General features: G+C 44.0%; 1 protein-coding gene across 8 annotated transcripts in view; it reads left to right on the top strand.

The window, feature by feature from the left end:
* Window positions 1-10,279: 10,279 nt before the first annotated feature.
* SLC8A1 (solute carrier family 8 member A1) overlaps window positions 10,280-13,225 on the top strand; it is a 344,617-nt gene continuing 341,671 nt past the window's right edge. For 3 of the 8 annotated variants that reach the window (XM_032652082.1, XM_032652085.1, XM_032652086.1), the window contains exon 1: window positions 11,445-11,833. Coding sequence is in view for 1 of the 8 variants with exons in the window: in XM_032652080.1 (XP_032507971.1) it covers window positions 12,159-12,227 (69 nt within the window). In the remaining 7 variants the exon portion in view is untranslated. Of the gene's footprint in view, window positions 10,330-11,025; window positions 11,154-11,444; window positions 11,834-12,019; window positions 12,228-13,225 lie in introns of those variants that run through there. The other 5 variants (XM_032652088.1, XM_032652087.1, XM_032652081.1 and 2 more) reach the window with 5 other exon arrangements.

The raw sequence follows: 13,225 nt of genomic DNA, 5'->3' as shown, positions 1-13,225 counted from the left end.
CCTCCAGTGGGGCTCTGGGGAAGCTCCTCCCTACAGTGGCTTCCTGAAGGGCATATCAGTCCAGCAAATTTTCAGTTTTAGTTATTGAAAGAGCCTCTTGTAATTGACTCATTCCCTTTCATTTTTAAATTTCAATCTGATAATCATAATTGATTTAAATTTCTCTCCCAACTCTTGCCCTTGACACAGCAGGCTGCATTTGTAAGTCTTAGAGAGTAACAAACTTGGAGAGGTTATCAATTCCTTCAGACCCATCTTTCCCCTTTTATAAAAATACATTGTAGCAATTTTTCCAACATACTGAAATAAAATTGATAATATAACCTATTTCCTGAATAATTTTTTCAAGTTCTGCATACTATAACTCTAGTATCTGCCAATATTTTCTAATAAATCAATAAGTTGTTCAATTTATGAACTCAATTTTCACCCTAGAAGATACAATGGAACAGCAGATGCCTGTCCCATTAAGTAGCGCCCCCTCTCCTAAGGGCAACAGCTGCAAAGGCTGATTATCAAGTAACTGGCATCAGTGAAGTGATTTTCCAAAATGGTGACTAGCTCTTGTTAAATTCCAAATGAAACAAAGTATAATCTTTTCTCAATATACACAGTAGTTACATTCCTGGAACAATCAACATATGTTAAAACGTGCAAAAAATACTTGGTTCGTATGTAAAAACTGAGTAAGGCGCTAGGCTTGGATAATAGTGTCCTGTAGAACATTTGAAAAATATGTGGAATGAAGGACAAATATTCATCGTATGGGGCCATCTCACACATTGCAAGATAACGTTGCATCCTTGGTCCAGCCCCATAAATGTCCACTGCGGTGTCCATATTATTGTGACAAGGCATCCCAATGCATTTCCAGGTTTCCCCCAAGTAGCAGTAACACCTTAGTCGAGAACCACTGTTTGAGAGACTTGAAGAGGAAGGGGATATGGTCTACCTTCTTCTCGCCCTCCTTCCTTTATACTCCTGTTGTGATCTGGCAGGCAGGAGTGGAGGTAACCACTCTTGTGGCAGGGTTGCAGCTCCTTCATACTGCTGACCCATCTTGTTGGTTACCTGCTCAGGATCTTTAGGTAGAGTCTGCCACTGTCCTCCTGGGGTAGAACCTTTTACTCCAAGCTTTGAGGAACTTCTGTGTGACTGGAGGACTATTATTTTAGGTTGATTCCTCCCCCTACCCCCACAATGACGGCTTCACAACAAAATCCGTCTCCTGTTCTGAGTCCTTGGGAGGTCTGCTGTCCCTATCTCCTTTCCCCACTAAAGTCCCACTTCTGAGACCACTCCATCCCATTTCTCCCCGTGCTCTTTCCCCCACTCAAGGAGTACATGCTTCAGAAGTAAACTGAAGGCTAAGACTGGGAAATCAGATGCCGGTCTTGCTTTTTTACAATTTTTAAAGCAATTCTTTTGGGAGCCTCCTCTCTTGACCTCAAAAAGGAGGAACTAGCTGAATACTGTCTTACAACTCATTACAGAATGGGTAGCTTACTGGGCATAATCACCAATTTGTCTGTATACCACAATGCGGAAATGTTCACTGCAAATAAACAGGTGAGGATATAGGAGTGTTTCAAAGTTATGAAGTGCATTGTCTCCTTCCAGAATTGAGCCAGTGCATTTTTATTCCCTTTGGCTATTGACATTTCTTCTTATCTATTACTACATGAGAGTAATTTAGAAGAACATATCTGGAAGATATGTGGGCATAAAAAGATCAGGATTCCACTGAATAAGCTGAACAGCCAACTGGTAGGGAATTTTGGACATTGTAGTGATTTTTGATAATCATGTAGGAGAACCCTGATAAGGCACAATGGTGTTAAATGAAATCGTCTCAGGAATACATGACTTAACAAATGAAGTCTCTCCCTTAATACCAAACGTGGAAGGAATTCTGGTAAACCATGTGTGAGCAAGGAGAGTCGGAAAGTGAGGAGAAGTTAGTAACTGCAAGGCTAATTGTTCCGGAAGAAACTAAGGCAAGTCCTCAGAATGCACAGATGAGTTATCTTGATCTTAAGAGTGAGACCAAATACCAAACCCTACAGCACTGCATGGCCCTGCCTACCCTCTAGCCCCTGCTAACACCCCTCTCTTCCTCACTTTCTGGGCTTTACACCCTCTGACCTACTTAGAGTACCTAGACTGCGCCTTCTCACCACAGGGCCTTTGCACCTGAAGCTTCTTCTGTCCAGAACTAAACTGAATTTACCCTCCTCTGCTCCTAGCCAGCTCCTAGCCGTATTTTAGAGCTGAACAGACTCTCCTAAAAAAAAAGGTCAGCTCCCTCTGTTAGAAAATTGTGTAATTTTGTAAATATCTCTTTTTTCCCCCCAAGATGGAAGCCCCATTTGTTCATGTGTGCACTGATGACCCCTTTCTGTCTAATTCAGTACCCCGCTTAATGGGAACTTTACAATACTCAAATAAGTGAGTGAATGAATAAAAAACTTTTATCTATGATTGTATAGCTAGCAGGTAAGTACGAAAACTCAAGCCCGCTTCCATAAAATTCAAGTTCATATCTGCTCTGATCATAAGACACTGTCTCTCACAGAAGAAGGAAAGAAGTTTCCAAACTTGTCAGGAAATTCATTAGGTATTTTTCTAACATTACTATTTACATATAAATAACATTGTATTTGATTTATTTAAATAAATTTATTTTAAATTATTTAATTTTAATTAATAATTAAATGTTTTAAAATTTTTTAAACAAAATAAAAACATTTCACCTTAAAACAAGGAGCTAAAGATCGAAAAGCCTAGCGTATGCTTTCCATTTCAAAAATAAATCTTACAATAAGTAGTGTTTTAGTGTTAAATTAACACTAGATTTCTCATAATGACATAGATACAATTTTCTAGTTTGTGTCAGATCAAGGGTGGGTCACAAGGGATATCAGAAATACATACGAAAAATCAAACCAATGATTTTATCTTTCTATTGATATTTGTTAGCCAACAAATAAGACTGTTTTGAGCAAAACAATGCTCTTTAGAATATATATATAAAATCAAAAGACAAAAAATTGATTAAATGTAATGATTCCATTCTGATTCCCTTCACTGATTCTGTATATTTCTAAAATAATATTAAAAGCAGCTGTAGTTAGGGGAAACAAGAGGCTAAGTCCCTACTTCATCAAAATTGGCTCCCTTTGGCCTTCCCACACCATGGATTTAAATGTCTGGAGATTTTCTTGTGGAGAGGATGCGGTACATGTAGGAGAGAGAATCTTTTCACCAGATCCCTGGTTACAGTTCAGCTCTATGTGTCTTAGAAAGACTACCAGATATTCTCAGCTTTCTACAACCTATTTTAAAAGGCAGCCACACCTCCAGGGGACTAGGCAGTGGGAAGAGTCAATTTAAGTTGCAGGGAATAAGGGGGTGCATAGTCTGTAGAGAGCTTAAACACAATACTAAAACCAACTAAGGGTCCTCTGCTCTTTCTCATCCCTGTGCAGCTCCTCAGTGATGAAATGTTCCCCCTGCCTGCTGGAGAAGGCTACCCTGCCCCCTACCCACTTGAGCAGGCTACCCTTTAAGGAGTGTTTCTTCCCAGAAGACTCACAGCCTTATAGAAGTCAGATGTGTTCCAATGGAAACCATCCATGATGAGTCCTCTGAAAATGAAAACCCAGTGTGTTGTTGTTGTTGTTTTTTTAAATACTGGGCTGGGTGGGTGCGAATTTAGCTTAAGAGAGATATGGGGGTGGGGAGCCCTGAGTGCCAGGGAGAGTGCTGCTTGATTCAAGAGTCTTTCCTTTCTGAGCCTCTCCTTTCTGATGGGCTTCTTGAGTGGTGTGTGAGGCTCCTCCGGTCTTTTGCTTTCTGCTGGGCACACACTGATGTGGTGAACCCACTCTGGACTTGGGAATCGTCTGAAATGAGGATCTGCCTCTATTCTAATTCTGCAGGGAACACGCCGCTGCTCTGTCTTCTGAATTGGTCTTTATTTTCCCAAATGCTAGCCTGCCTTTTATAATTTGATTTTCAAGGAGGATGATGTTTACTATGTCATTTGGAAATAGACTTGTGGGCATTCTCACGTTAGGATCAGCAACTGACATGAGTGTCCTTTTCTCTCCTTTTTCATTTGTCCAGTTGGCATACTTTTGCTTTCAATTACAAAAGTAATTGTTGAAAAATTGGGAAGGACACAAAAACACAGACACACAAAGAAAATAAAATTCTCCTGGAAGCACAGTACCTAGTGATAATTATTGTTAACATTTTGATATATGCCTTTCTGAGCTTTTTTTTCCTGTGCTCAGTGTATTAATATTTAAGACATCAGTGAAACAAAATTGAGATCATACATGAAAAAAAAAAGACTCTGACAAGAATTAAGCCAAAGCAAAAATTACTATTTTCTTCCCTTTCTTCTCCAGTCGTTGTTTAGAGTCCTCTCACCTGGCCTTCTGTGGGGTGACTGTGACCAACTCCTTGCTGGTCTCTTTATTCCTGACCACGCCCACTCTTACATGTCATACACTCAAGATGCCTCTTCATAAAGTGTGTGTCTGGCTATAGGGCTCGCGTGCTCAAAAATCTCGAGTCAAATTCTAGCTACTAAATTCGTAGAGGTCATGGGTGGTGTCTAAGCCATTTTTAGTCACCACAGGACTTGGTTCATGGTGGTGAATGGAGTAGTCACTTGCTAAATTTTGCCTGAATTATTTAAAAATCTGCTATGAAATTTTCTTTAAATGACTGCCCTATAATTAGGCATGTTCCACGAATTTGCATCATTTATTCAACACATACTTTTTTTTTTTTTTTTTTCGGTACGCGGGCCTCTCACTGTTGTGGCCTCTCCCGTTGCGGAGCACAGGCTCCGGACGCGCAGGCTCAGCGGCCATGGCTCATGGGCCTACCTCTCCGCTGCATGTGGGATCTTCCCGGACCGGGGCACGAACGCATGCCCCCTGCATCAGCAGGCAGACTCTCAACCACTGCGCCACCAGGGAAGAGCAACACATACTTATTGATCATTTAGTATGAGTTAGGTAGGCATTTGCTGTGTTGAATAATTTTGTCTAAAATCTGCCTTTCCTTGAGCAATATATACATTTAGAAATTTTTTTTTGACAAAAGAAACAGGAAGACAAAAAATGCTTATTTCAAGTATCATTTTTAGGCTTCACATCTATCATTGTTCATCTCAAAAGAGAGCAATGCATGGGTCATAATCTGCTTTTTGCTTTTAATTAGAGTTGCCTAATGACTGATTTTGAACCTCTCAGCAACTTCACTGATTCCTTGATTTTTGAAAAAGAAAATATAAGTCAGTATCTACACAATACATGCCTAAAGATAACAGGAAATAAGAGATTCTCTGACATGCTTACAAACTGGATCAAACAAGAGCTTATAAGTAATTAATTGCTGAGATAACTGACAAGGGGTCAGCTTACAGGCGCAAGCCTGAGGCTCAGTCAGATTGCCATCTCTTGTAGTCAGGTCTCCTGCAATGTCACAGACAATCTGTCATCACAGAGCAGGTGGCCAGGCAGGACTGTGGGTGTGGATATGGTGACCATGTCAGTTGCTAACTACAGCCTGCACTGCAGCTAGGAGGAGATGATAGCTATTAAGTTGCAATTTGCACTGGACAGGGGCCAGAGTGTTTACCCTATAACCCCAATCCATCTATGGTCTACATAGGCCAGTCCCCCTATAGGGGACAGTATGTGTTTTATTAATTCATCTACTATGAACCAAAAACTGCTCTAGATGCTGGGGTCTGACAGTTCAAAAAGAGAGACAGAGGCCCTGCAGTCTTGGAGTTGGCTTTCTTGATCATCTGTTCCAATCTGCTCATCTATCTTTGTCAGGTCAATTACAATATCCACCTGTGTCTCTTAGAGACTCAAAAAAGGTCCTTAAACATTTCTAAGTTCCCTTAAATTTCCAAGAGGCATCCCCATTTTTATATTCTGTTAAATACCAATGTTCGACGCAGCAGCAGAATAGAAACGGCATTATGGCAGATGTAAGGGGACTTTTTTCGCTCGTCTTTACCACTAATTCGCTATTTGATCCTAGGCCCATGGTTCTCAGCTCTGGCTGAACCTAGAACCAACCAGGGAACTTAAAAAAATGCCAGCACCCATATTCCACTTCAGACCAGTGGGAACAAAATCTCCAAGAGTGGACCTGGGCTTCAGTATAATTTTGAAACAACACAACTGATATTTATGTGCAGCTAGTATTGGGCAAATCTCTCTGTACTTTCTCAACTTGTAAAATGAGGGTAATCATAATTCCCTCCTTAGCTCATAAGGATTTCTTATCTAAAATTTAGGTTGTAGATGTCAAACAATTTTAATAAAGAATTTTAATATCTACACAACTAACATTTTTTGGGGTCTACACTCAGAAATTCTTAAACAAATCCAAAGGTGGCTAAGACTTTTGTGTGACAGGATAACATTTTAAAAGAAAGGGAAAATAGTATGTAGTTTCTGAACTTTTCTGACTCGTAATTGCTATGGACTCTTTAGGTCACGCTATGTAAGATTCTGAATTTTTAAAGAAACAAGAGCATATAGTTTCATTACTTCCAGACACTTCCAGTGGTAGCAGAATCAGCAGCGTTAAAACCATGGATTAAGACATCCATAAATTCAGTCCATTTTCCCCTTAGGTACCTTGGTTATGACCATTTTCAAGGGCGACTCTCCGGGCACTGTGGTCACCACTGAAACACTGGCAGTTCTCAGAGATTCTAATCAGTGACCAGCAACTGAAGATGCAGTGAGAGAGCTATATATCATAGACAATGCCAAAGAAAAGAGATTTACTGAAAAACCTAAAGTACAATCTCTCAGGGACGTTGCTTCAGAACTGGATTGTGGGGAACAGCTTCCTGGTACAGAGGACCCCAGGGACTTCGTCTTGAATCCCTATTGATGGAGTCCTTGAATCAATGTTGAGTTTGTGCAAACTTAGTAAAAAAGTTTCTGTCCTCTAGATAAGGTCCCCTGTTAAGAAAACTAATGTGACAAACAAAATCTTCCTCGGAGTGGAATTTGGTTAAAATGGCTCTATTGGAAATTAAACCCTCAGATTATAATAGAGAGGGGATCATAGGAAAAGAGGAACATATAGGAAAAGAAATACTGTGATCCAGCAAGAATGCGGTACCCCCTTTATTGATCACATAACCACACTCTGTACTTACAAAATCAGAAAGTGCACAAGCAACTTCTTTCATTACAGAGAGGGAAAGTACTCTCGTACTGTAGGGGCATCCACTTTCCTGGATTACTCATTGTATAGAATTCTGCATAACAAAAACCTTAGCATAATCATTATTAGTGATGACATGGCCTGATTATGTTGAACCCAATTACATAGAATATTTTTTACTTTATGGGTATCATTTTTATGGAAATTTACCAATAATAACGACAACATTGAGTAATTACTATGATCAGGAACTATGTCAAGCACATTATATACATTTTATACTTTTCATAATTTCTTGAAGGCGATTTGTGATCTAGGTTTTCCAGACAAAGGTATTGTGACACACAAAGGTTAAAAAACTTCCCAAGGTCATACAGCCAGAGGTGAGATTCAAACCCAGACAGTATGACTCCAAAGCCTTAATTCTTAGCCAGTCTCTGTTCTTTTCTGACCCACCAGTTGATCTAGATAATGATTCTGCCATTGAGTTACTGACTGGTAACCTCACCATTGATAAGGTTTTGGGGTACAAACTAATGTCCTCAATGTTCTAAGGGGAAGAAATGGAAAATGAAAGTGTCAGGATTTTGCACAAGCCCAACTGTTGACTATAAGTTCCTCAAATGCAGAAGTGAAGACCTCTGGTGTCCAAAGACTGTGACAAATTCAGAGGAAGTGGGTGACTTTACAGTGACGGAGCACTGAGGAAGGGTGGGTTATAACTTTGAGTCTACCGGGAAGGCTGATTCCACCCACCAGCAGGGCCACTGACTACGTGGGGTTCAACTGGTCAAAACAAAACAGAAAAGCAAAAATTTAATTTCAGGAACAAGACCACAGGGAGGAGGAACGGTAGCACTTAGAAGTCACCAAGAATCCCCACAGTCACGCTTGAAGCAAACCCAGGATCCAATCAGCAGCAAACAAAACCTGGTCCAGCGGTTCCCCTGAGGTTCCTGGGTATGGGAAAATAGCTAATGCTAAGCTCCACTCTCTTGCTGGCCAGGCTGCAGATGCTATAATGCTTTTTTCTTATGTAGAAATCAGTATCAGACTGAACCCATGAAGGAGCAGATAGGTGAGTGGTGAAGACGGGCAGAGTAGGAAATGAGGTGGGAATAAACTAGAGCTATATTAACACACTGAAGGAGCTCCAAGAAGTGAAGAAACAAAAAAAACAACGATGGTACCTCTGACCTAAGTAATTCAAAGTACTGTAAAAGTGAAAGGAATTACAACGAAGTACTTGATGAAAAGTGTTGACTGTTTTAATACAATATTAAAAGTAAAATTTGGGGTACCCCCGATCACATGTCTAATTTTTCTGTAGACTGGCCTAATTCACAATATTTTCATTTGGTTTGAAAATGAGTTTGCTAAAAGATCCCCTGAAGGTTTCCAGGGAAATAGTTCATGAAAATCTGAAGCACCTTTAGAATATATCAACTCTTAGTGATTTCCCTGTGGAGTCTGCAAAATGGTCATGCCAACTGCTTTGGCTAGATAACAGTGGAGGCCCATAACTGATTCTTAAGTCCAAAGGAAAGAATGGCAATCAATATGCAAGAATGAATTAGGGAATAGTGTTGCCATTGGAATGTAAATCACCACCTTCCTACATACAATATTTTTTCTTTCCGAAGTCAGAGCCTGTAGCAGCCTGTTCCCTTACCTAGAGCTTTGTGCCAGTGATGTAGCCTTTGATAATTCTTGTAATAAGAATCCAGTCATGTATGACATTTAGGAGGGAGCAAAGGGTTTGATTTCCCTCGGGGCCCTGGAACCCTTATAAAAATGCCTTTAATGAGAAATGAAAGGAAAAAAAATTAGGGGGTCAGAAATTAAGCCAAATAAAAAATGGTGCCAAATTGCTAGGTACTAGCCTACCTTTTAATGGTTCTAGGTAATAGAGAAAACTACTTCATGTAGTTTGTTTTCCTCAAATATCCAAATTAACCTAAATATCTGTCTAAATTGGAAAGAAAGAGGAATAAAGAAAACCAAGATGTCATCTTAATGCCTTCTCTGCTGCCGACAAGATGGATTTGGGGCACCACTGAAATATAGACATTTAAGAACAGGGCTTTTATCACTCCATGTCACAAGCATGCTTACACTTTCAAGAAAATCTGTGCTTTCACTAAGTGGTCCATAATAGCAATAACAGGCCTCACCCTTTCTACAAAATCCATTCCAATGAGATGTAGTCCACTCACATTTTCATTTAGCTCTTCCATTCAATCCCTTCAGTTAGCTTTGTCCTATTTCCTATGGGTGGAGTCTTTAGTTATATGCTTTTCTCAATGTCATTTACAAAGCAGCCACTTGTCTCTCCAAGCCCCTTTCCTTGAGTGTAAGCCAAATGTCTGCCTCTCACACTCTCTTGAAGTCAGGACCGTATGTAATTTTTGGCTGAGGACATACGCTAACAGAGAGGTGGTGACCGGCGTCTCCCCTCATGTCATTCTGTTACACCCATTAGTCAGTGCAGTCTAACAAAAAGTTTGCATGGAGAGTGGCTTCCAAGAAAGTTTAATTCATCGCAGAGGAAAGGAAAATATTCTTAGGGAAGAATGATTCCTGGGAATATACAAGACAAGAAGAAGCTCAGAGTTTCCTCCGTCAAGCTGTGTCCACAACCACTAGGATGATGTACCAAGCCCCTGCTCATTAAAGAGCAGTTCTCATTCAGAAAGCATCACCATCACTTGTGAGTTTGCTAGAAATGCAGATAACAGGCCTGTTTCAGAAACTGCAATCTCCAGGTGATTCATATATGCATTCATGTTTGAGGAGCATTGGCCAAGAACATGGTTCTCAGCTTTGGTTACACATAGGCACCAACCAGGGAAACTTAAAAATAATTACTGATGCCCAGGTCCCACCCCCAGAGATTCCAAGCTACTCTGTCTGGGGTGTGGCCTAAGCGCTGGGATTTTTAAAAGCTCCCCAGAAGATTCTGAGGTGCAGTCAGAGGTTGAGAGCCACTGGCAAAGAGGCAGAGGAGGGCTACTTTTCCCATCCCCCTGCTCTTTGCCTCATAGTCAAACAGTGGGATTCCTGGAGTCCGAATCTCTCTTTTCCTGTGGCCTGGCTGCCCAGATCTGTGCTGTAAGTACGGGGGAAAACTCTATTAAGAAACTTAACTTTCTGTCTAGTACTTTGGTCTCCCTCCCACTCTCACCCTCCACATAGCTGCCCCTGATGCCCCACACTTTAGCAAACCACACCAGGGGCGAACATCAACTCGTGCTTTAAAAATACAAACTTGGAGTCCACCTTGAGAGCTGCGTCAGAGTCTCAAGATAGGACGCTACAATCCGCATTTTTAACTAGCTTCCCAGGTGTGTCTGATGTGAACTCCACAGCGGGTCTAGCCTTTCATCCTGCCAAGTCATTAAGGATTTGTAAGGATGAATGAGCTGTCAAGAGAGCAAGGGCCTGATGCAATGCTCCTTTATTAATTATGGCGAAGTGATGTATTGGCAATGATAATGCTTCTCTTGGAAAGGGCAATGAATGGTTCGTCGATTGCTGCATTAGATCTTTCCCAACTTAACCTTAATGCTCAGCTTTTACTCTTCTCTGTAGTTTTAAAAGCTGCAGGGCTTTCACATTAAGCAGCCTCTTGGTCTTTATTCCCAAGTGAGCTGCAATCTTTGAGGGAAATACCAAAAGGGAGAATCTTTTGGAGTTCTTGGCTGGGGAATTAACAACACCCCCCCCCCCCCCGCCCGCAATCCTTATCTGCTTGTGTCAGCAGCTCCTAGCCAGCGTATTGCTGTGTAGGTCTGGTAAGTAGGAAAAACACGGAGTGAGGATTTCAGAGAAAATCATCGATACATCCCCGAATCCCTCTGCTAAAGGAAAGCTTCCTTTAGCGGGGGGATAGAAAGTGGAGGAAGAAAGATATATCTGGCTGAACAATTTCAGAGGTGAGAAACGGGTGGGCGAGCCGGGGTGGCGGTTCTGTCTGTGGGTGAGGGGAGGAAGGTGGCAAAGAAAAGTTGCAGCGTCGGTCTGCGCGTGTACTTCAAGGGCTGGGCGCCGGGGAAAGCGCTAGCGTGCGGCCGGGACGCACTGCGGGGCCGAGAGCCGGGAGGACGTCGAAAAACCTTCTCAGCGGCCGAGGCTGGGAGGCTGGAATTGCTGCCCGCCCGCCCGGAGCTCCAGAAACGCGCCGGCTCCTCTCGCCCGCGGTGGCCGAGGCCGCCGGGGTGGGGGCGCGCGGGGGGCCGGGGCGCCGGCGGCGGCGGGGCGGAGCGCGCGTGAGAGCGAGTGCGAGGCTGCGGGCGGCGGGCTGGCGGGCGAGTGTGCGCGGGAGGAAGGGAGGGAGGGGAGCGGAGCGCGCGCGCCGCCCGGGCCCCGGCCTTCCCAGCCTCCCGGCCTCCGCGCTGCCTCCCGCCCGCGCGCACCGGCTGCCTGCCGCCGCCGACGCTCCTGCTCGCGCCGGCGCTGCACGGGAGCTTGCCCGCCGCCGCCCGCTTTGTGCTTCCCCCCGAAGATGGGAGCGACCTTTCCCAGCTCGGGAGCTATTTAAAGGGAGGGAGTGCGCCGTCTTTCCTACTAACGTGGAGGAACGGGGGAAGGATCCAGCCGCACTCCCCCAAACCAGGTAGGATCTTCGGAAGGGCAGCAGAAAGGATTTGGTCAGATACCGCCAACTGTTTTCCATTTGTTCAGAAGGCTACACTTCCCTCCGCTTTGGCAAAGGACCAGGTCCTAAATTGCGTGTGTCTGTGTGTGTCCCCACCCATTTTCTGGGGGTGTCCGCGCTTCTCGGGGAGTGAAATTGCTCTGGCTGGTGCGTCTGGGCGTTGAGGGTGCCCGCCTGCCAGTGCCGGCTGCCGGAGCAAGAAAGGGCTGCTGAGGAGAGATGCTGCACCCTGCACCGCGCTGGGCTTAAGGATTCAGGGCGCGAAGAGCGAAGTCCACCCGGAATGCAACGCTGCTGGGGATCCAGGCGTCCCCACCCACTGGGCTCTGCTCCGCGGTCACCCCTCCTCCCGGTAATCCCTGGGGTCTTCCCCAAGGCCACACTCGCGAGTCTCCTCTTTTCCGGCCAGCCCTGGGTGCTCCTTCAGCATCGACTGCGGAGAGGAGGGAGGTGTGGCCGGGGCGGGGGGACAGGCAAGGGAGAGAAGCGGCGGGGGAGTGGGCAGCAGGGTCCCAGTCTCTGGGCACCCAGCCCGAGTGTGCGTTGGGGATCCTGCGCGCAGAGGCATCTTTCCCCAGGACATTCGAAGGGAACTTTGCAGCTGCATTGTCTGCCTCCGGAGCTTCGCTGGCTCTTGGGGAAATGGTCTGTGTTCTGAGACGTGAGGATATCCTTCTTGGATCCTCCTTAATGAAGAAGAGGGAGGTCTTATGGGTGGACGGTAGGCTACAGAAACCAAATCCACCCAGGCGATGCTTTTAAAAATATAGTATGTGTGCCTCCGTGGTTTTTCAATTCCCCCTTCCCTTATGGATTGTGTTGACTGATGAATGGCTTGGGCCGGCAATTCATATTTCCCTCTCCAGACAAAGTGGCAGTGGTTGGGTTGGGAGCAGAGTGATCAAATTTAACAAAGAATTTTGTGAAAAAAGCAATGTGCTTGGTGTCCGCAGTCGCTGGAAAGAAAGTCCTGCTTTGCACTAGGTATTTGTTTAACCCCTCTTTGCCTGGCTCCCTTGCTGGCGCTGTCTGCTGCTAGTCAGCCACTAGTGGTTGTGAATATAACAATACAAACTTTGTCCTGCTGGAGGTGTAAAGACTAAAAAAAGAAAAAAAAAAAAAGGGATATCAGTAGGAGGTGAAGTGGAAGAAGCTTTTTAAAAAATGACGGATGTAAAGACAGTACAGGCATCCCTATCATGGAGGAGCTAGTAGAGTAGGTGGAGAGTCTGATCAGATCTGGTTAAAGGCATAGCTTGGGTCTCTCCAAATAGGAGCAACTGAACATCCACAGTCTAGCATCTGTGTGAAGATTTCCTAAGGGAAATGGGGTGCAACCAGGAGGGGATT

This window comes from Phocoena sinus, chromosome 13, assembly GCF_008692025.1.
Source record: "Phocoena sinus isolate mPhoSin1 chromosome 13, mPhoSin1.pri, whole genome shotgun sequence".
Taxonomy (NCBI): Eukaryota; Metazoa; Chordata; class Mammalia; order Artiodactyla; family Phocoenidae; genus Phocoena; species Phocoena sinus.
The sequence above is the reverse complement of the archived record's forward strand: the minus strand, read 5'-3'. Positions and strand labels throughout refer to the sequence as shown.